The 24,209-nt window shown below is 46.1% G+C and overlaps 1 protein-coding gene across 6 annotated transcripts in view; it reads left to right on the top strand.

The window, feature by feature from the left end:
- KCNIP2 (potassium voltage-gated channel interacting protein 2) overlaps positions 1-21,057 on the top strand; it is a 531,978-nt gene extending 510,921 nt beyond the window's left edge. For all 6 annotated transcript variants that reach the window (XM_075348367.1, XM_075348363.1, XM_075348365.1 and 3 more), the window contains 6 exons: positions 3,150-3,219; positions 3,866-3,936; positions 6,628-6,735; positions 11,696-11,800; positions 16,462-16,524; positions 18,488-21,057. In XM_075348367.1, coding sequence (XP_075204482.1) covers positions 3,150-3,219; positions 3,866-3,936; positions 6,628-6,735; positions 11,696-11,800; positions 16,462-16,524; positions 18,488-18,535 — 465 coding nt within the window. In that variant the 3' untranslated portion in view covers positions 18,536-21,057. The remainder of the gene's footprint in view (positions 1-3,149; positions 3,220-3,865; positions 3,937-6,627; positions 6,736-11,695; positions 11,801-16,461; positions 16,525-18,487) is intronic.
- The last annotated feature ends 3,152 nt before the right edge of the window (positions 21,058-24,209 follow it).

Raw genomic sequence — 24,209 nt, 5'->3', positions numbered from 1 at the left:
CCTTTCTCCGATTTGGATGTGAAAACTCTCATATTGCAGCTGGGAGTGTGCACTTTCAGCCCATATTATATATAGAATTGTATTTCTGAACATGTTTTTGTAAACAGCTAAAATAACAAAACTTGTGTCACTGTCCAAATATTTCTGGACCTAACTGTATGATACTATGAGCTTGTTATAACTAGATTCATCTCTACACGTGACTCTCATTTTACTCCACCTAGATGTTATGATAGCAGCAGATTATTACACTCAGATCCTTCTCTATAAGTGACTCTCCTAGTTTTACTCCTTCTAGAACATATGATGCCAGCAGATTTACACCCATATTATTCTCTACAACAGACTCTCCTAGTTTTATTCCCACGAGATGATATGATGGCAGCAGATTATTACATCCAGATCCTTCTATACAAGTAACTCTCCTCATTTTACTCCCCCTAGAACATGTGATTCCAGCAGATTATTACACCCAGATCCTTCTCTACAAGTGACTCTCCTAGTTTTACTACCCCTAAAATATATGATGCCAGGAGATTGAATCAAGTGGAATAATAATGCATTGTCCATATAGCATCTCACAATACAAAAAGAAGTGGAAAAGTAACTGTTCAGTTGGGTGGTAAAATAATACCACCATACAGTACTCAAATTAGACCGAAATACGCTGTTAAATTAATTCTTCCAAATAGTGCTGAAACTAGACTGCAAGTCAAAATAATGCTGCCATAAAAAGCTCAAGTTAAGCGGGTTTTACACAATCAATCGTACCCACCCCCGTCGGTTGTGCGACAAGGGGAAAACACTGCCCGAGGCGCCCAACATCGCTTACCCCCATCACACGCACTTACCTTCCCCTGCGACATCGCACTGGCCGGCCAACCGCCTCCTTCCTAAGGGGGCGGGTCGTGCGGTGTCACAGCGACGTCACATGGTAGACGGCCAATAGAAAGGAGGGGCGGAGATGAGCGGGACGTAAACATTCCGCCCACCTCCTTCCTTCCGCACTGCTGGTGGAGGCAGGTAAGGAGATGTTGGTCGCTCCTGCGGTGTCACACACAGCGATGTGTGCTGCCGCAGGAACGAGGAACAACATCGCTAAAAAGCAGAGAACGATTTTTTGTTTTAGGACGACCTCTCCGCAGCAAACAATTTTGACCACTTTTGCAATTGTTTAAGGTCGCTCACAAGTGTCACACACTGCGATATCGTTAATGACGCCGGATGTGCGTCACAAACACCGTGACCCCGATGATAATTCATTAACAATATTGGAGCGTGTAAAGCCCCCTTTAAGGGCCCGTTACACGCTACGATATATCTAACGATATGTCATCGGGGTCACGTCGTTACTGACGCACATCTGGCATTGTTAGTGATATCGTAGCGAGTGACAGCTACGAGCGACTGTGAACGAGCAGAAATACTCACCTTATCGTTGCTCGTTGTCACGTCGCTCATTTTCATAAAATCGAACGTCCAGTTGTTCATTGTTCCCAAAGCAGCACACAACGCTCCGTGTGACACCCCGGGAACGCTGAACACAGCTTACCTGCATCCTCCGGCAATGCGGAAGGAAGGAGGTGGGCGGGATGTTACGTCCCGCTCATCTCCGCCCCTCCGCTTCTATTGGCCGGCTGCCGTGTGACGTCGCTGTGACGCCGAACGTCCCTCCCCCTTTAGGAAGAGGATGTTCGCCGCCCACAGCGAGGTCGTTCGGGAGGTAAGTGCATGTGACGGGGGTTACGAGTTTGTGCGACACAGGCAAGAAATGGCCCATGCCGCACTAACGATGGGGGCGGGTGCGATCGCACATGCAATCGCACAAGAAATCGCCGCGTGTAAAGCAGCCTTTAGACTGCAAGTGACTGTTAAATAATACCGCCATAAAGTGCTCAACCTAGACTGCAAGCCACTGTTATAATAATACCGCCATAATGTGCTCAACCTAGACTGGCAAGCCACTGTTATAATAATACAGCCATAATGTGCTCAACCTAGACTGCAAGCCACTGTTATAATAATACCGCCATAATGTGCTCAACCTAGACTGCAATCCACTGTTATAATAATACCGCCATAATGTGCTCAACCTAGACTGGCAATTCACTGTTATAATGATACCGCCATAAAGTGCTCAACCTACACTGCATACATTGATACATTGTTAATTTCATAGTGCCATACAGTTTTCAAACTAGACCTTCATACCCTGTTAATATCATGCCACTCTGTAATGCTCAATCTAAACCAGATTACATTGTTAAACAAAAGTTCTATACAGTGCCCAAACTAGACAGCAATGAATTACTAAAATAAATGTGCCATTTAATGCTCAAATTCAAAAATGATACCGCCATACAATGCTCAAGCTAGACTTACATTACACTGCTGAAATAATAGTTCTATACAGTGCTTGAATTAGACAGCAATACACTGTTAAAATTGTAGTGCCATAAACTGTTCATCCTAGGTCGCAATGCATTGCTACAACAACAGTGCCATATAGTGCTCAAACTTAAAATGGCACCACTGTACACTGCCCAAAAACTAGACCACATTACACTGTTAAAATAGCAGTGTAATAAAGTGCTTACACTAGACTGTAATACACTGTAAAAATAAAAGTACCATAGAGTGCTCAACCTAGAGCACAATACAAGTTAAAATTATACCGCTATACAACACTCAAACTAGACTACATTATATTGTTGAAATAGAAGTGCCATACATTGCTGAAATTAGACTGCAATACACTGGTAAAAGACTACTGCCATACAGAGCTCAAACTAAATAATACTGCTATATGGTAGCTTGAACTAGGTCACATTACACTGAAGAAATAATGCTACCATACGGTGTTTTATCTAGATCACAATTGACTTAAAATAATAGTGCTCTGGAGTGAGCTAGACTGCATTACACTTTTGAAATAATATCGCCATATAGTGCTCAAATAAGACCACCCTGAATAAATGACATGGAACTGTAAAAAAAGGTAAAAATACATGTGAGGGTCAAGATTTTTAGTGAAACTCCCAGGGAATCATTTCTGATATGATATGCGGGTTTAGGGGTGCACCATGGTGAAATGTGGGTGACACGACCGGTCTGTGATCAGGAACTCTTCTCTGATCTCCTTGTAACAGGAATGTCCGAGCGGCATCGTCAACGAAGACAACTTCAAGCAGATTTACTCCCAGTTTTTCCCCCAAGGAGGTGAGTGATATAACGCTGTGACTGTAGAGAACACCTCCTGGGTGGGGGACCGGACCCCAGTACAGAGGGGGTACACGACTTATCACAGAATAATAAAAAGTGCTCCCAAGTTTTTGGCACAGCTTTATACACGTGGGTCTACGCCTTCCAATTTTTCACCATTTGCTTGTTGTCAGTGAATGGAAACATCTTTGTTTCAAACTAAAAATCATTCCTGGTCATTACCTGACACATACATAGTAATGTATGAAGGTGCGGACACAGGGTCCGGCCATTGTGTGTCTACAATGCAGCCACCCCCCCCAAAAAAAAACCCTCAAAAAAGCCAAAATGAAAACCCACAACCCCTAGATACGGTAATCTTGGGTTGGAGAGGGGCTGCTACACGTTTCCGGACCCCCGGGGTTTTCTCTTTTATAACTTCCCCTACAGATATGGCAGTAGGATGAGATACGAGTGTTTCCATTCATATACAGCAAACAGGAATCTTAGAAAAAGCTTATTTGAAGGCTGCAGAAGGAAGACCCCCCCAGATGAGGCAGACCCCGCTGCGCACAGCTCTGTAGGGGCGGCAGCAGGAGTGGAGACCGTTGTGACCCCACCATTGGGGGGTTTCTGTGTCACTTACTGTTATTTTCTCTTCCAGATTCCAGCATGTACGCACATTTTCTATTCAATGCGTTTGACACTGATCACAACGGTTCCGTCAGCTTTGAGGTGAGTGTCGGCCAAATCTAATTCTCCGCTTTACAAGCAGAGGGCCAGTGACTGCATTTAAAGGGGGATTTCATCAGTAAAACTGATGCAATGGTTGGACTCCACCAATTCCCTTTGGAAGCAGCGGTTGTGTCTCTTGTACAGCTCCACCATATTCATCTCCATTCGAGGGTCACCACTGCGCCCTAATACCAATACACTTGCCTATGGTTAGAGTTCCCAATAAAGTGGCCATTCCAGTTTCATAAAATTACTATTTCTCTTAGTAAAAAAAAAATCCTAGTGTTTTTTTTTCCAGATCTCTGCTTGGCGTCACTCCATAAAATCTTTAATGTCACGGGGTGTCACAGGGTATGTAATGACGGAACAGAGGCCCCAAGGCTGACCCTCAGATTTGAGACCCTGCGCTGTCCCTTATCTCAGAGGTAGGTTTGATGGTAGCCAGGTCCGAGCCCCCAGCGTGACCCTAACTCCTATCTGAGCCCTGATCTTACTCACCCTCTTCCCCCACCCTTGGGAGGGGCCAGAAATCACAAAGACAAAACCCCACAAAACGACACGGACAAGGAAGAACGGAAACTTGTATACGCAGCACTTAAAACACAGATGAGAGACAATATGTGTACTGGGGGGCAACACAAAGGGGAGAAAGTAACGCACAACTGGGGAACACTCACGCCACTCAGAAGCGCAGCACGGATCACCATATACAGGAAAAGCACCAAGACCGAGATCGCTGGAGCTAAAGCTGAAGCTATCATCAGCACATACAGGAAGATAGCCATGCTTAATATAGGGAGGAGGCAGCTGCACGAGGCAATTAGCAACCTGAGCTCTTGGGTCCCGCTCACCAGTCTGCAGGAATTAACTCCTGCATAGCCGAAGACCAGTGAACCTAAAGCAGCCGATGCCCGGCTCTGGCTGAACAATCCAGAAACCTTAGGTTACTTGTCAGACACTGCAGTGTGAACAGAGTCTGATGATGCCATGCCAGCAGGTGTGTGCAGAGCTGAACATTGCATGACACTTAAAGGGATTGTCCACTGTTTATTATTTTTATTTAAAAGATAAGCCCATGGTGACCTTAATAGAAAAAGCAAACAAAACACATGCTGCCCCATATTGCTGCCAGCGTCCCTTGCCGATCTCCTAACTTCTTCTTCAGGTGGCTGTCTGCAGTCAATCAGTGCTCTATGATTGGCTGCAGCAGTCACTTTTACGCCTCATTCAGACGCCCGTGGATTTTGGTCCGATCTTGGACTGCAATGCCCGAACTGGCCGCTGGTCTCCTTACCCCAGTGTGACTGTCTCATAGAAATATATGGGGCTGTCACTCTTGGACCTGTTGCTGGCACTACCATGGGCCCAATATTTACAATAATTATCGTATGGAATGGACAAGCCCTTTAATTGTTTAAAACCTGGAAGTCCTAAATGTTTTTATTGAATGGACAGCAAGCAGAGATCTTGAAAATCCTGAGGAGTTATGCGGAGTCATTCGGAATACACAGTGTTTTATGCCATCCATGAGACATTTTGCAGTAGAGAAGATAGGTGGTGCTTCCTATTTCCCGGTTGGGCTCCTACCGGCTCTTTTAGGCCCCCTTTACACGTCAGTGATTCCGGGAGGTATGACGCCGTTTTTATACATACCGGAATCACGGACATATGCAACCCCATTAAAATCAATGGGTCTGCGCACACATCAGTGATCTCTTACGGTCTGTGTGGCGCACACGCTTGTCCGTGTGTTCCGCATAAAGACAAGTTCGTTTTTCTCCTGCAGCACTGATGTCCCATGGACCGCACAGTGATGTGATCCGTGTGACACGTACTGGAGAAATAAAATGATTTTCTATACTCGCCTGTCTCTAGCACTGCTGTCACTTGCTTCCGGGCCCGCTCATTATGCTCATGAATATTCACTGCACTGTGGACCCGGAAGCAGCTGAAGCACCGGAGACATCAGCACCAGGGACAGGGGAGTAAAAAGTTCCTGCTCTCCGTGTGCTATCACAGATAGCACACAGTGAACACTAGTGTGCCAAAATCACGGCACACGGAGAGATATACGCACCTTCAAATGTGTGTGTTTTTCACTGACGTGTGAAAGAGGCCTTACCCGGTTGGGCTCCTACCAGCTGTTCAGATTCCTTTCCGAGGGGTATTCACTGATAAAGACCCTTTTTGAAAAGACCTTATCTTGCTTCTCATATAATAGATAAGTCTAGGGTGGCACGGTGGCTCAGTGGTTAGCACTGCAGTCTTGTGGTGGCTCAGTGGTTAGCACTGTAGTCTTGTGGTGGCTCAGTGGTTAGCACTGTTGTCTTGTGGTGGCTCAGTGGTTAGCACTGCTGTCTTGTGGTGGCTCAGTGGTTAGCACTGCTGTCTTGTGGTGGCTCAGTGGTTAGCACTGCAGTCTTGCAGCGCTGGGGTCCTGGGTTCAAATCCCATCAAGAACAACATCTGCAAGGAGTTTGTATGTTCTCTCCGTGTTTATGTGGGTTTCCTCCGGGTTCTCAGATTTCCTCCCACACTCCAAAACATACTCATAGGCACTTTAGATTGTGAGCCCCGATGGGGACAGTGTTGCCAATGTATGTAAAGCGCTGCGGAATCAATGAATAAATATTGGTATGTCTATTAAATCTTTTCTAACCTATTACTGTGAAATCGGCTTTTCTTCCGCAGGACTTTGTAGCCGGATTGTCGATTATCCTAAGAGGGAGCATAGACGACAAACTCAACTGGGCCTTTAACTTGTACGACTTAAATAAAGATGGCTGCATCACTAAAGAGGTAATCCCACCCAAAACTCTCCGCACCCCTGAATCTATCCTTAAAGAGTAACTAAACTTTTATTTATTTTTTTATTAATAATTTTGTCCACTATGGAAAGTTATGAAACATTGCAAATCACTTTATTAACGAATGTCTTAAAGGGAACCTGTCACCAGGATTTTCTTTTATAAGTTGCGGCCACCACCAGTGAGCCCCTATATACAGCGTTCCAGAATACTGTATATAAGAGCCCAGGCCGCTTTGTATAATGTAAAGAACACCTTTACTATACCGACCTGGGGGGTGGTCCAGTCTGATGGATGTCGCTGCTCTCGGGCCGGCGCCTCCTCTATCCTGTGCAGTTGCCGTCCTCCTTCCCAGCCCTTGTGCATGACGCGTTCTACATCATCCACACACTAGCCAACGTTGCGCTCCTGCGCATTCGCAGTTTGATCTGCCCGGCTGAGGGCAGATGAAACTATTGTAGTGCGCATGCGCAGGCATTCTTTGACCTTTCCTCGCATGATGCAGGGAGGATCAAAGTGCGCCTGCCTCTGTGTGGATGACGTAGGACATGTCATGCACACGGGGCTGGGCAGCAGCAGGATGGGGATCACAAGAAGAGAGGAGACGCAGGACTGAGACTAGCAACACCCATTGGACCGGGCCACCCCATAGGTGAGTATTATAAAGGTCTTTATATTCTACAGAGCGGCCTGGGCTCTTATATACAGTATTCTGGAATGCTGTATATAAGTACTCAATTGTGGTGGCCGCAGCTCATAAGGGAAAATCCTGGTGATAGGTTCCCTTTAATTCCTGTTAAAAAAAATTGCATGTAAGTGGCTTCCAAACCCCATATTTTCCCCTTAGTCCATCCATTTGTAAATCTACCTTACTCCAGAAGATGTAGAGCTTTTGCCTGCCAATCATTTCTGCTCTTTACTGCAAAAGCTGAGAGTTTGTCCTTTGCCTGTGCGTGCTTCTGCCCAGAGCACAGCTGCAGCCTCTCCTGTGCCATGTGTGCTGCTCCAAATAGTGCTGCTGTGGCCTCTACGGTGCTGTGCTTTCTGTTGCACAGTGCGTATCTGCAGCCTCTCCTGTGCTGTGCGTGGTGCTGGAGAGAGCGCAGCTGCAGCCTCTCCTGTGCTGTGCGTGTTGCAGAGAGCGCAGCTGCAGCCTCTCCTGTGCTGTGCGTAGTGCTGCAGAGAGCGCAGCTGCAGCCTCTCCTGTGCTGTGCGTAGTGCTGCAGAGAGCGCAGCTGCAGCCTCTCCTGTGCTGTGCGTGGTGCTGCAGAGAGCGCAGCTGCAGCCTCTCCTGTGCTGTGCGTGGTGCTGCAGAGAGCGCAGCTGCAGCCTCTCCTGTGCCGTGCGTGTTGCAGAGAGTGCAGCTGCAGCCTCTCCTGTGCTGTGCGTGGTGCTGCAGAGAGCACAGCTGCAGCCTCTCCTGTGCTGTGTGTGGTGCTGCAGAGAGCGCAGCTGTAGCCTCTCCTGTGCTGTGCGTGGTGCTGCAGAGAGCACAGCTGCAGCCTCTCCTGTGCTGTGCGTGGTTCTGCAGAGAGCGCAGCTGCAACCTCTCCTGTGCCATGTGTGTTGCAGAGAGCGCAGCTGCACCCTCTCCTGTGCCGTGTGTGTTGCAGAGAGCGCAGCTGCAGCCTCTCCTGTGCCGTGCGTGTTGCAGAGAGCGCAGCTGCAGCCTCTCCTGTGCCGTGCGTGTTGCAGAGAGCGCAGCTGCAGCCTCTCCTGTGCCGTGCGTGTTGCAGAGAGCGCAGCTGCAGCCTCTCCTGTGCTGTGCGTGGTGCTGCACAGAGCGCAGCATTTTGATCTTAATTTGGGCAGATCTCTATAACTGTGTCTTCCGATTGCTGTGATCGGATATGTTACAGAACTACGATCAACAAACCACATCTCACGGATTTTTAAAGGGCAAGATTTCAGCTTTGGATAAATATAGAGCGCTTCACCTCCAATAGTATTTGGGACCCTTTAACTACATTTTTTTCGGATAAATGCGATCTAATGCAAACAGCGACTCGCTTTAATAATAGAACGACCTGTCAATTCCGCTTTAGTTAGACGTTTCCTTCTAGACGTCTTGGGCTCCTGAGGGTATAATGCCTGAGTGATGTGTCTGGGGTGAGGCATACTCATTATTTCATTACACAATACCCGCTGACTGACGCAGGGATCCTCGGCGTCGCCCTCGGCCGTTCCACACAACTTGTCAGCAAATATATCATAGCAGTCAATTCTTTACATTTCTTCTGAAGCCTAAATGGTTCTGCAAAAATAAGAAAAAAAAGAAATCTTGAAAATGTTATTTTTGTATTAAAATATTTTTGAGTAGCATGTATTTATGTAATATTAACCCTTTAACAAGAGCGCCAATTTTGACCTTGCAGAGTGGTATCATTTGCTGCAAGGGTTAAAACAGAGACTTCAGCCCTGTGTTTGTTATCTCACAGTCTTTTTTTGTTTACCTGCAGTGTTAGCTTAAGCCTCTTATCCTTATCATTAGTGGGTCTCAGCAGAGTTAGGGTACTTCTCACATAGCGACATCGCTGCTGAGTCACGTTTTTGTGACGCACCAGTGACCTCATTAGCGATCTCGCTGTGTCTGACACTGAGCAGCGATCCGGCCCCTGCTGTGAGATCGGTGCTCATTACATACGGCTCTGGTTCATTTTTGGACGTTGCTCTCCCGCTGTGAAGCACACATCGCTGTGTTTGACAGCGAGAGAGCAACGATCTGAATGTGCAGGGAGCAGAGAGTCGGCGTCTGGCAGCCTGCGGTAAGCTGTAACCAAGGTAAATATCGGGTAACCAAGCGAAGCCCTTTGCTTGGTTACCCGATATTTACCTTGGTTACTAGCGTCCGCCGCTCTCAGGCTGCCAGTGCCGGCTCCCTGCTCCCTGCACACGTAGCCAGAGTACACATGGGGTAAATAAGCAAAGTAGTTTGCTTATTACCCCGATGTGTACTCTGGCTACGAGTGCAGGGAGCCAGCGCTAAGCGGTGTGCGCTGGTAACCAAGGTAAATATTCGGTAACCAAGCGAAGTGCTTTGCTTGGTTACCCGATATTTACCTTGGTTACCAAGCACAGCATCGCTTCCACGCGTCGCTGGTGCCTTGGGGCTGGTCACTGGTTGCTTGTGAGATCTGCCTGATTGACAGCTCACCAGCAACCATGTAGCGACGCTTCAGCGATCCTGACCAGGTTAGCTCGCTCGTGGGATCGTTGGAGCGTTGCTAAAGTGTGACGGCACCCTTATAGTCCGGTTCCGTCCCCCCCTGTGATTAGCAGCTTCTGTCTATGGACATGTGCACTGAAAGCCTGGTGGGGGAGGGGGCAGCTCCCAGAGCTCTGCTACATACAAAATCTCAAATCTTTCACTGTGTCAGAATGGCTGCAGACACTAATCTAAGTGATACATCATTGAACTCAAGCCCTCTTTGTCTAGATCATACTGCTCTCAGATGAGGTAGCAAAAATCTGCTGACAGATTCCCTTTAACAGCAGCAGGCTGTAAACAGTATTCAGATTGGAACAGTACAGCGCCATGTACTGTGTAGTGGCCGTTCACAGGTACTGCAGCTTAGATCACATTCACTTCAATAGGAGCTGAGTTCCAGTACCGAGAACGGCCACTCCTCAGTGTATGTCTGTATTTTGTCTATACCCAGCAGGAGCTGCAAACAGCAGCTTAGTGGGAGTGCCGATCGGTTCAATTTTGAGGACCTAACCTAAAAAAATAATTGAAAACTCCCTTGATTTTTACAAGACAAACTTGAGATTTTTTTTTCAATTGCATCTATTAAGAAAATGCTTAAGTGTATGTTCACACTGAGTTTTTTATTCTACACTAAAACCGCATTTCTGGGCAGGAAAAAGGCAGCGTCGCACATTTTTGATGAGTTTATATTTGCACTTACTTATGTATTCATATGAAAGGGTGAAAAATGTGGCAAAAACGCTGAAAGAATTGACATACTGCAAATTAAAAAAAAAACAGGCCTTTCCATTACCAACCCCTGGAATTGATACTGACATTACAAAGCTGGCATCAACCCCCCAAAATGTTCTCCTTGATTGTCACTGCACCAGGGCAATCAAGAAGAGCCGAGCAAGCACCAGGATTGGCGCATCTAATGGATGCGACACTTCTGGGGCGGCTGCGAGCTGCTATTTTCAGTCTGGGAAGGTTCAAATAACCATGGGCCCTCTCAGCCTGATAATACCAGACACCAGCTGTCTGCTTTACCTGGTTATCAATAATAAGGGGAATAGTGTGGAGGAGTCTTTATTCAAATAAACTAACTTTTCCTGCGCGTGTGTTTTTAACTTTACACTTACTTTGTTAGTAATTGTCTTCTAGATGCCTCTCCATTACTGACCCATCAACTCCATTAACCTATTACCCTGATTGTCAATGCACCAGGGCAACCGGGAAGAGCCGGGGCAAAACCCCAGTACTAGTGCATCTAATGGATTCAACACTTCTGGGGCAGCTGCGGGCTGCTATTTTCAGGCTGAGAAGGGCCAAATAACCATGGGCCTTCCCAGCCTGATAATACTAGCCCCCAGCTGTCTGCTTTACCTTAGCTGGTTATCAAAAATAGGAATGGACCCCAGTACAGTTTTTAAAATCATTTATTAGGCTAAACACCCTTTAGTGTCACATGAAGGGCACCAAAGGGTGCAAATGTATAATATGTAGGGGAGTTGTGTATCTGCAGGACATTCTATCTATTTTATATCTATCGCTTTATTGTTGTTCTTGGAGATGTATGTGTAAAAATTGGATGGCAAGATGGATGGTGCGTGTGTCGTCCATTTTTTTTGTCGCATCCATAGACTTGCATTGGCGAGTCTCGTCTGATATACACCGCCATATGTAATGTGAGTAGAATATAATAATAATAATAATAATAATAATTTTGGATTATTTCACATTTATCTTCTTGCTGATTCCACAGGAGATGATGGACATCATGAAATCCATATATGACATGATGGGCAAGTACACGTACCCAAACATGAGAGAGGAGGCTCCGAGGGAACACGTGGAGAATTTTTTTCAGGTGAACTCCAAATCTTGGGCACAGTTTGTCCTCACTCTCATGTAGTATGTCCATCTCCACAATTAAGGCAACTTTCCAAAGAATATCCATAGAAAAGGGACGTAACGACAATAGGTGCAGGGGTTCCGATCACTCCCGGGGGCTGGAGCCTAAGGGGCCCGAAAAAGTCCCTTTTTCCTATATAAAAAGACCAACACTATTAAAGACTTGTAATAACTGGGGGCCTGTTGGAGCTTTTGCATTGGGGTCCATGAGCTTCAAGTTATGGCACTGAGTAGTCGGGAGCAGAAGGAAGCTGTCCGGGGTTGGCGGCAGAATTATCCTCTTCTCACCACCCGGTGTCAGGCGTGCATGTACAGTATACACGCTCTATACATGGCAGGATCCGGCTGTGCTATACAGCTGCAACCTGTCTCTAGCTGTAGCAACAGGAGCTAGTTGCAGTTGCTCCTATTTAACCACTTAAGGGCCATTGTCAATCTCTGACAGTGGCATATAAAGGGGTATTCCCGAGTTTGAAAGATATCCCCTATCCTATGTATGGGGGATAATTTTCCAATTTTCATCCAGCAAGAACTGGGGGTCTGAAGAGGAGTGGTGGTTGATCATCAGTCACTCTTAGGGTATGTGCGCACGTTGCTTTTTACCTGCTTTTTTGCTGCTTTTTTGCTGCTTTTTCTTCTGCGCTGTTTAATGCCAAAATGGATGTGTTCTTCTATTCAAGCAAAGTCTATGGGAATTTGGGTTTCTTGTTCACACTATGTTGTTCAAAATGCTGCCTTTTTGTGGCAGAACTTTGGTCAAAAACTAAGCTTTTCAAAGAAGCAACATGTCAATTGTTTTTGCCATTTGGGTTTTGCACTACAAAGCTGAGTTTTTGACCAAAGTTCTGCCACAAAAAGGCAGCATTTTGAACAACATAGTGTGAACAAGAAACCCAAATTCCCATAGACTTTGCTTGAATAGAAGAACACATCCATTTTGGCATTAAACAGCGCAGAAGAAAAAGCAGCAAAAAAGCAGGTAAAAAGCAGGTAAAAAGCAACGTGCGCACATACCCTTATTGGGAGCGCTGGAGAGTGCCAAGCTCTGCGCTCATCTGGTCTTTGGAACTCCCATTATAGTGAATGGAGCAACAGTGCTCGGGATCAACCAACACTCCATTTACAAAAGAGATCTTCAGAGCCCCAGTTCTCGGGTGGGCCCAGCCAGCGGTCGGACCCCTAGCAATCAGAATGTTATCCCCTATTCCATGGAAAGGTGATCACTTTTAAATGTAAGAATATTGCTTAAGGGCACTTTACACACAGCGACATCACTAGCGATAGCACCCGCCCACGACGCTGTTTCGTCATAGGGGTGATCGCTGCCGTAGCAAACAATATCGCTAAGGCAGCGTCACACATACATACCTGCTTAGCAACATCGCTGGAGACACCAATCTCTCCTTTACAGGGGCGGTTCATGCGGTGTCACTAAGCGGCCGCCCAATAGCAGAGGAGGGGCGGAGATGAGCGGCCGGAACATGTCACCCACCTCCTTCCTTCCTCATTGCCGGTTGACGCAGGTAAGGAGATGTTCCTCGCTCCTGCGGTGTCACAAGGAGCGATGTGTGCTGCCGCAGGAACGATGAACAACCAGCGGCATGCACCACCAACGATATTATGAAAAGGAGCGGCGTGTCAACGATCAACAATTTTTGACGTTATTGCGATCGTTGATCGTCGCTCCTTTTAGTCACACCCAATGATATCGCTAACAGCGCCGGATGTGCGTCACGAACACCGTGACCCCGACGATGTATCGTTAGCGATAAAGTTGTGTGTAAAGTACCCTTAAAGGGGGTGTTAAGGCCCCGTTACACGCAACGACGGATCTAACGACATATCGCCAGGGTCACGTATTCTGTAACACCCCCTTTACATGCAGCGATATCGCTAACAATATCGCTGGTGAAAGCACCCGCCCCCGTCGTTTGTGCGGCACGGGCAAATCGCTGCCCGTGGCGCACAAAATTGTTTGGAGCCGTCACACGGACTTACCTGCCTAGCGACGTCGCTGTTGCCAGCGAACCGACTCCTTTCTAAGGAGGCGGTTCATGCAGCGTTACTAAGCAGCCGCCCAATAGAAGCGGAGGGGCGGAGATGAGCGGCCATAACATCCCGCCCACCTCCTTCCGTCCTCATTGTGGGCGGCCGCAGGTAAGCTGTAGTTCGTCGTTCCCGAGGTGTCACACATAGCGATGTGTGCTGCCTCGGGAATGATGAACAACCTGCGTGCTCAACAATCAACGATTTTTTAAAAAGGAACGACGTGTCAACGATGGACGATAAGGTGAGTATTTTCCATCGTTAACGGTCGTTCCTTGCTGTCACACGCAACGACGTCGCTAACGATGCCGGATGTGTGTCACGGAATCCGTGACCCCGGCAATATATCGTTAGATCCGTCGTTGCGTGTAACGGGGCCTTTAGAGTATCGCGATATGGGGAAAGGTCCCATCCCGGCACCCAATGCAGCCAGAGACCTACTAAATGCCCATGTCGCTGCCTTCTTGGTCTTTATTACACACTAGTATACATACATACAGTCATACAGAAATGCTATGATTAGAACGTATAAAACTCACAAGGCTGCGGACGTGAAGCGATACCTCATGGAGACCTTCCTACAAGTCATTGGGTATGGTGGCTGCATGGAGTGGCCTCCACACTCACCTGACCTGACCCCATTGGACTTCTTTCTGTGACATCACATCAAGCAGCAGGTGTATGCGACCCCTCCTCCAACATTGCAGGACCTACGACGACGTATCACAGATGCTTGTGCAAACGTGTCACCTACCATATTGCACAGCGTGCAGCAAGATACAGTATGCTGTGCAGAGTCCAGACGTGCATTGCAGCTAACGGGGGACACTTTGAGCATCAAAGTTACATGAGCGCCATATGCGTGACCAGCATTCAATGTTTTGGGGGGGGGTCATGGGTTTCATATCATAGCATTTCTGTATGCAAGGTGTCGATTCGTATTGAATTGATGATGCCCTACAACTTTGTAATTCACTTTTTTTCTCTATCTTGTTCAGTTTTCAAGATAAAAATACTAACTCCGTTGTTTTCCACCAGGTGGCGCTATAGGTGGTTTCATTGCTCATAGCTACTTTACTATCCCTAGACACCGCTTCTATGCCTATAGCTGCCGCCGTTCTCAAGTTAATGGCGGTGGACAGGATATGGGTGGAAACCCTGTATACTACCATCTATGCTAGTGCATGCAAAAATCTCCTAGGGTCCATCTAGTGGTGGCTACAGGAAGTAAAAATTTCTGCATTCCCTTACTGAGATTTGGAGCTTTGAATCTGAAAAACAGAACACTGTGAACTACAAAGATTTATTAACAAAAAATTCATTGCAGAATGCAGAAGTACAAATGATAAAGATACTGTCTGTCACGATGGGACCTAAGGATATCGAGGGACAGGGAGCTCCTATATTGTCCCTCACATTAGGGAACTCTAGGCTACCCCTGACCTCCAGATTACACCCTAAGATGGTGACACTGGAGTCCCGTGCCTTCCTATGCTCCTGACCAGATCTTAACTGTTACCCCCCCAGGTAAAGAAAGGGCAGGAGTGTGATGGAAACACAGATTTAGGCTGCTTTCACACATCCGGTTTTAGCAGAGCCCGCCAATCCGGCTCTAAAACCTATGCAACGGATGCGGCGACAAAACCGCATCCTTTGCATAAGTTTTTAACATGCGGCCCGTCAGTTTTTTGCCGCTTGCGGCAGGCTACTGAGCATGTGCAGTGAAAAGAAACGCATGCGGCGGCCGGATGCAGTTTTTGCCGCATGCATGCATTGCAAATCTCTCTGCATCGGCCGGATGCGGCGCAATGCAGTTTTTTTGCCGGACAAAAAACGTGCCAGGCAACATTCCATACGGCCGCCGCATAGGCTAAATATGCCGTATGCGGCAAAAAACGGACGGAACGCAAGCCCATGCGGCACTAATGTAAGTCTATGCAAAAAAACCCGCAACCGGCGGAAAAAAAAACGGTTGCGTTTTTTCTGCAAAGCGCCGGATTGTGCCGCACAGGAAAAAACGGAGGTGTGAAAGCAGCCTAAGACAGACAAGGGTAAAACAAAACTCAGACACACTGCAAACTCACAGCAACAAACAGTAAGAGACAAAGGCAAAAAGCAAAACAAGGAAGGTAGCTACAGGGGTTAACACCACAATCGCACACAGCAATAATGCAGAACAGCCACCAGCAAGTATGCATCACAACATCTCACCAGACCAGTATAGATAAGCTATAGCTGGCATTAATGGAATAGGTCCAGCCAACATATATAGGAGGGGAGTGACTGTAACTGGCTCCCCACAGCATGTGATCAAAGAGTCTAACAAGCAGCCCAGCAGAAATTAACTCTTTCTAGCCTGTCTCAATCTGTGGGTCAACGCCCTCGCCCCCCTGCTCTGATCACAGACCTCAGAGAAGATAGCAGGCATAGAGCCAGAATCTGTAGTTTCCACAGATCCTGACGCTGTCATGACAGTTGGCGATGCCTGCAAATGCCTGCAAAAATCTCCTTGTGACAATATTCTTCTAATTGCTTTATATATTTTTGTATTATTTTATTGGTTTTTTTTAGAAAATGGATAGAAATAAGGACGGTGTCGTTACCATTGAGGAATTCATTGAATCGTGCCAGAAGGTAAGAGCACGGCAGGCGAGGACATTAAGGATCTAGATGGATGGCATTTCCCAATAATATAGACCAAATGTGCTAGAAAGGTAACAGTGCCCGTAATGCGGTGTCGTCCACTGCCTGAGGCTCTCTCACTGCGATGTCAGCTCTCCAAAGTATGGTGCCGTCCACTGCCTGCGGCTCTCACACTGCGATGTCAGCTCTCCATAGTATGGTGCAGTCCACTGCCTGCGGCTCTCATACTGCGATGTCCGCCCTCCTCTAGTATAGCGCCGTCCACTGCCTGTGGCTCTCACACTGCGATGTCCGCCCTCCTGTAGTACAGTGCCGTCCACTGCCTGCGGCTCTCACACTGCGATGTCAACTCTCCTCTAGTATAGTGCCATCCACTGCCTGCGGCTCTCACACTGCGATGTCCGCCCTCCTCTAGTATAGCGCCGTCCACTGCCTGTGGCTCTCACACTGCGATGTCCGCCCTCCTGTAGTACGGTGCCGTCCACTGCCTGCGGCTCTCACACTGCGATGTCAGCTCTCCTCTAGTATAGTGCCATCCACTGCCTGCGGCTCTCACACTGCGATGTCCGCCCTCCTGTAGTACGGTGCCGTCCACTGCCTGCGGCTCACACTGCGATGTCAGCTCTCCTCTAGTATAGTGCCATCCACTGCCTGCGGCTCACACTGCGATGTCAGCTCTCCTCTAGTATAGTGCCATCCACTGCCTGCGACTCTCACACTGTGAATATATAGTTTAGAATCATATTATGGGTCTGTGCGATTGCTATATAGACACACAGATAATTATGCTACTACATCTATATTTTGATTATTTACATACACAGATATTCTTATTACGTTTGAACAAACAATTTATAGCTTAGGCTATCTTCACATGATGTCTACCCTCCTCTAATACGGTGCCGTCCACTGCCTGTGACTCTCACACTGTGATGTCTACCCTCCTCTAATACGGTGCCGTCCACTGCCTGCGGCTCTCACACTGCGATGTCAGCCCTCCTGTAGTATGGTGCTTTCCACTGCCTGCGGCTCTCACACTGCGATGTCAGCTCTCCATAGTATGGTGCCGTCCACTGCCTGCAACTCACACTGCGATTTCTACCCTGCTCTAGTACGGCGCCGTCCACTGCCTGCGACTCTCACACTGCGATGTCCGCCCTCCTCTAGTACGGTGCCATCCACTGCCTGCGACTCTCAAACTGCGATGTCCGCCCTCCTCTAGTACGGTGCCGTCCACTGCCTGCGGCTCTCACACTGTGATGTCAGCCCTCCTGTAGTATGGTGCCGTCCACTGCCTGCGGCTCTCACACTGCGATGTCAGCCCTCCTGTAGTATGGTGCCGTCCACTGCCTGCAGCTCTCTCACTGCGATGTCAGCCCTCCTGTAGTACGATGCTGTCCACTGCCTGCGGCTCTCACACTGTGAATATATAGTTTAGAATCATATTATGGGTCTGTGCGATTGCTATATAGACACACAGATAAGTATGCTACTACATCTATATTTTGATTATTTACATACACAGATATTCTTATTACGTTTGAACAAACAATTTATAGCTTAGGCTACCTTCACATGATGTCTACCCTCCTCTAGTACGGTGCCGTCCACTGCCTACGACTCTCACACTGTGATGTCTACACTCCTCTAGTACGGTGCCATCCACTGCCTGCGGCTCTCACACTGCGATATCCGCCCTCCTGTAGTACGGTGCCATCCACTGCCTGCGGCTCTCACACTGCGATGTCAGCTGTCCCGTAGTATGGTGCCGTTCAATGCCTGCGACTCTCACACTGCAATGTCTGCCCTCCTGTAGTATGGTGCCGTCCACTGCCTGCGGCTCTCACACTGCAATGTCCACATGGCCCTAGCTGTAAAGTTTTGTCATGACTAATTAAAGATGACCTATAAGACGACCTCTGTGACCCCCTCTTTTCTTCTTTCTCCTCCGCAGGATGAAAACATTATGAGATCGATGCAACTCTTTGACAACGTCATTTAGCGAACCGACGACCTTCAAGATTTCCTTTTTTTTTCTCCCAAGGTCACACTTTTTACATAGACAATGTGGATGCACGACCACTGGAGAGAGCGTCCGATGCAAAGTAAAAATTCACAAAGTAATCTCTGTACTATGTCCTGGCTGTTGTAACACGTAACGGAGCCGATCCTGATGACCCAAAGGTGTCGCCTAGTATCGTCCATCTTCGTGATGGGAGTAGTAGTCTCCAGGGAGGACTCTTGTGAAGATCTCGAATGCTCTGAAGTAACCTCCAGCTGACTTCCGAAAACCAGGAAAACCTTAGAAACTTCTCTTTTCTTCTAGATGATAGTAGTAGCTGACGGCGTCGATCTTCACTCATCACATGATCCTTAAAGGGGATGTGACATAACCCTAATTTATTATTAATTTATGAGAACTGATTGTATTACAAGCCCCGCCATATAACGATATAACATTTACCCATGTAAGAATCCTAATTAATTGGTCATTTTTGTGACTAAACCTTTTTGGGGAAAGCCCTCCAAAAGTTGGGACTTTTGGTGAATATGCTATAGTAATGTTCCTTTATCTGCCTACAGCTATGGCCATGCTGGAAAACATTTATCCTGTATTCTCAAAGGGGGAAATCCACCTGGAGTCATCTGACAAGTCTTAAAGACCCTCCAAATGAAGACGTCTTGGAGCCCCTATATAGAAACTCTCAGATACCACACAATTATCAGAGGTCCTGTATACAGAAGCGAGACAAGTAGCCATGGGGCTCATTGCAAAACTTATAATAGACCCCAATAAAGTAATTCAAGTCCCATCTCAGACATTTTTGGTAAATTCATAGAGTATATCATAAACTAAGCAGCTCTCAACTCGTCTGGAAATGCCATCTTGGATGTAACTAGTGGAGCTTAAGAGGGTTGTCCCATCTGGGATATGCTATAAGTCAATAATATAGACGCAAGTCCCAGCACCAGCCTCTAGACCAGGGTCTTATAGGATAGAAAGGTGGCCGCGCGTGTCCGACTTTCTCTATTCATTTCCATAAGAGAGTCCAGCAAGGCGGAATATCATTTTTCTGACACCAATCTCAATATTCCCTGCAGAGTCATTAATTTAAAGGGATGTCCAGGATTAGAAAAACATGGCTGCTTTATTTCATAAACACCACCACCCTTGACCCTAGGTTATATATGGGGCTGCAATCAGCCCCATTGAAGTGAATGGAGCTGAGCTTCAATACTACACACAACCAATGTTTAGGGGTGATTCTGTTTTCTTACAGCAGCCATTTTTTTAAATCATATTCTGAACATGGGAGCTACCAATTGTCACCACTAGAGGGAGCTCAGGATCTTACCGCACAGTGTATGCCATAACTGCCAATGCTCCCTCTAGTGGTGGCTGTATGTTATGTTTTTATTAGGTTTTTATGCAGGGGATTTGGTGTTTTTTTATATCAGAAATTAAGAGCTCTGAAAAGTATAAAAAAAGAGGTTTGGACATTGGAAATTCATTGTAAGATCTATGTGATAATTTAGAAATCTTTTATTGTCTACAGAAATATTATTATTATTATTATTATTAATAATAATTATTATTTTATAGCGCCATTTATTCCCTGGCACTTTACATAGGAATAAGGGATATAGATAATAAAAATAAGTACAAATAATGATAAAAGCATAGACTGGTATAGTAAGAGAGAGGACCCTGCCCGTGAGGGCTCAAAGCCCACATATATGAAAAAATTTAGATATGGAACCTGTACTATGAATGACTCATTTCCCATTAAAGGGTCTTTATAGATAGATTTTGTTGGACAGAGCTTGTAAAAACAAGTACTTTTGTAATTTACTGCTTATTAAAATTGGCAGCCGTTTTTAAGATATTCACATTTTATTTTGTTTACACCTTGTTGCCTAGGAGACCGACCACCGCTGCTGTCTATCTTGTTTCTACCAGTAGAACAATATGACGTGCACACCGTTGTGGAGCAGGGTGCAAGTGGAAGAGGGTTCCTTGTTTGTACCACGCCAAAGCTGGCCAAGATTAGGAAGTGACAGAGATCCTGACCAGCATCAAAGCAGTGCTTACAAGCTCGATAGAAAGAGCTTGTAATGACTGCGCATGCTCTGCACTCCATCAGCGGTGGTCGGTATCCAAGCGAATGAGCTGTAAAGAAAAGTGCTAATATCTCAAGCATGGCTGAAAATTTTAATAAGCAATGTCGGAAGCCCAGTTTCTTTCTAAGAGATGAGAGTCCTGGTCGTTGTAACCCAGACAAGCCAAATAAAGGGGATGTTTTCCCATAAAGGGGAAGTTCACCTAAATGTAAGACATTATCAGTGAGGCTTTAGGAACTGGGTCCTCTGCCATGTTCGGTAATATGAGACCATTGCCTCCAATTAGAGACCTTCCTGTGGATGTCCATTGCTGGCTGTCCTAGTTATATATATATATATATACAGTCATATGAAAAAGTTTGGGCACCCCTATTAATGTTAACCTTTTTTCTTTATAACAATTTGGGTTTTTGCTATTTCAGTTTCATATATCTAATAACTGATGGACTGAGTAATATTTCTGGATTGAAATGAGGTTTATTGTACTAACAGAAAATGTGCAATCCGCATTTAAACAGAATTTGACCGGAGCAAAAGTATGGGCACCTCAACATAAAAGTGACATTAATATTTTGTAGATTTTCCTTTTGCGAAAATCACAGCCTCTAGTCGCTTCCTGTAGCTTTTAATGAGTTCCTGGATCCTGGATGAAGGTAGATTTGACCATTCCTGTTTACAAAACAATTCCAGTTCAGTTAAGGTTGATGGTCGCCGACCATGGACAGCCGCTTCAAATCATCCCACAGATGTTCAATGATATTCAGGTCTGGGGACTGGGATGGCCATTCCAGAACATTGTAATTGTTCCTCTGCATGAATGCCGGAGTAGATTTGGAGCGGTGTTTTGGATAATTGTCCTGCTGAAATATCCATCCCCTGCGTAACTTCAACTTCGTCACTGATTCTTGCACATTATTGTCAAGAATCTGCTGATACTGTGTTGAATCCATGCGACCCTCAACGTTAACAAGATTCCCGGTGCCGGCATTGGCCACACAGCCCCAAAGCATGATGGAACCTCCACCAAATTTTACTGTGGGTAGCAAGTGCTTTTCTTGGAATGCCGTGTTTCTTGCCTCCATGCATAACGCCTTTTTGTATGACCAAACAACTCAATCTTTGTTTCATCAGTCCACAGGACCTTCTTCCAAAATGTAACTGGCTTGTCCAAATGTGTTTTTGCACACCTCAGGTGACTCTGTTTGTGGCGTGCTTGCAGAAACGGCTTCTTTCGCATCACTCTCCCATACAGCTTCTCCTTGTGCAACGTGCGCTGTATTGTTGACCGATGCACATTGACACCATCTGCAGCAATATGATGCTGCAGGTCTTTGGAGGTGGTCTGTGGATTGTCCTTGACTGTTCTCACCATTCTTCTTCTCTGCCTTTCTGATATTTTTCTTGGCCTGCCACTTTTGGGCTTAACAAGAACTGTACCTGTGTTCTTCCACTTCCTTACTATGTTCCTCATAGTGGAAACTGACAGTTTAAATCTCTGAGACAACTTTTTGTGTCCTTCCCTGAACAACTATGTTGAATAATCTTTGTTTTCAGATCATTTGAGAGTTGTTTTGAGGAGCCCATGATGCCACTCTTTATAGGAGATTCAAATAGGAGAACAACTTGCAAGTGGCCACCTTAAATACCTTTTCTCATGATTGGATACACCTGCCTATGAAGGTCAAAGCTGAATGAGGTTACAAGACCAATTTAGTGCTTTAGTAAGTCAGTAAAAAGTAGTTAGGAGTGTTCAAATCAAGAAATTGATAAGGGTGCCCATACTTATGCACCTGTCAAATTTTATTTAAATGCGGATTGCACATTTTCTGTTAGTACAATAAACCTCATTTCAATCCAGAAATATTACTCAGTCCATCAGTTATTAGATATATGAAACTGAAATAGCTGTTGCAAAAACCCAAATTGTTATAAAGAAAAAAGGTTAAGATTAATAGGGGTGCCCAAATTTTGTCATATGACTGTATATATAGCACCAACATATTGTGCGGTGTTATACAAAGACCCTCATCGCTAATATCGAGTCCGATCCTCGATATGGCTCACAATCTGATTTTCAAATGAACCTGTTAGGCCCTCTTTTATCAAAGCTATCTGTTGCCCCTAGCAACCAATCAGAGCTCAGCTTTCATTTTTAAAATAGCTCTGGTAGAATGAAAGCTGCACTGCGACTGGTTGCTATGGGCAACACCCAGCAGATTTAATAAGAGGCCTATTTTTTTTTTTTTAGATTTTAGAAAGTTGATGGAAACCTACACGGATATAGGAATTCCTCATAAATTCCTTAATTAAAAAGGCTTTTTATACTTTTACCGATGTAGGTCGTAATAATTGTATTAGTCCATTATACAGCCAGTAAAGGCTTAAAGGCAGTGACTGAAGCTCTGATCATGGCTGTTTAACTATGTAGATGCTGCTGTCATCTCTGTCAGTGCCATTATAATAGCTGGAGTCGGCCTGAACCCTTTAGGGTGGTGGTGGTGGATGGCCATGGCCTTGTTGCCGCCATCAAAGTGTTCCCGAGTAGCCTTGTCTGTGTGGCTGGGCCTCAGGACACAATGCCAGCTTCATTATATATCTAAATATAGCTATACAGTGCCTACAAGTAGTATTAAACCCCCTGCAGATTTAGCAGGGTTACACATTCGGAATTAACTTGGCATTGTGACATTTGGACTGTAGATCAGCCTGGAAGTGTGAAATGCACTGCAGCAAAAAAGAATGTTATTTCTTTTTTTTTTTTTTTTTTTTTTTTAAATTGTGAAAAGTTTATTCAGAGGGTCATTTATTATTCAACCCCTCAAACCACCAGAATTCTGTTTGGTTCCCCTAAGGTATTAAGAAGTATTTCAGGCACAAAGAACAATGAGCTTCACATGTTTGGATTAATTATCTATTTTTCCAGCCTTTTCTGACTAATTAAGACCCTCCCCAAACTTGTGAACAGCACTCATACTTGGTCAACATGGGAAAGACAAAGGAGCATTCCAAGGCCGTCAGAGACAAGATCGTGGAGGGTCACAAGGCTGGCAAGGGGTACAAAACCCTTTCCAAGGAGTTGGGCCTACCTGTCTCCACTGTTGGGAGCATCATCCGGAAGTGGAAGGCTTATGGAACTACTGCTAGCCTTCCACGTTCTGGACAGCCTTTGAAAGTTTCCACCCGTGCCGAGGCCAGGCTTGTCCGAAGAGTCAAGGCTAACCCAAGGACAACAAGGAAGGAGCTCCGGGAAGATCTCATGGCAGTGGGGACATTGGTTTCAGTCAACACCATAAGTAACGTACTCCACCGCAATGGTCTCCGTTCCAGACGAGCCCGTAAGGTACCTTTTACTTTCAAAGCGTCATGTCAAGGCTCGTCTACAGTTTGCTCATGATCACTTGGAGGACTCTGAGACAGACTGGTTCAAGGTTCTCTGGTCTGATGAGACCAAGATCGAGATCTTTGGTGCCAACCACACACGTGACGTTTAGAGACTGGATGGCACTGCATACGACCCCAAGAATACCATCCCTACAGTCAAGCATGGTGGTGGC

This window comes from Anomaloglossus baeobatrachus, chromosome 5 (assembly GCF_048569485.1).
Source record: "Anomaloglossus baeobatrachus isolate aAnoBae1 chromosome 5, aAnoBae1.hap1, whole genome shotgun sequence".
NCBI lineage: Eukaryota > Metazoa > Chordata > Amphibia > Anura > Aromobatidae > Anomaloglossus > Anomaloglossus baeobatrachus.
This window is presented reverse-complemented; position numbering and strand designations above follow the sequence as displayed.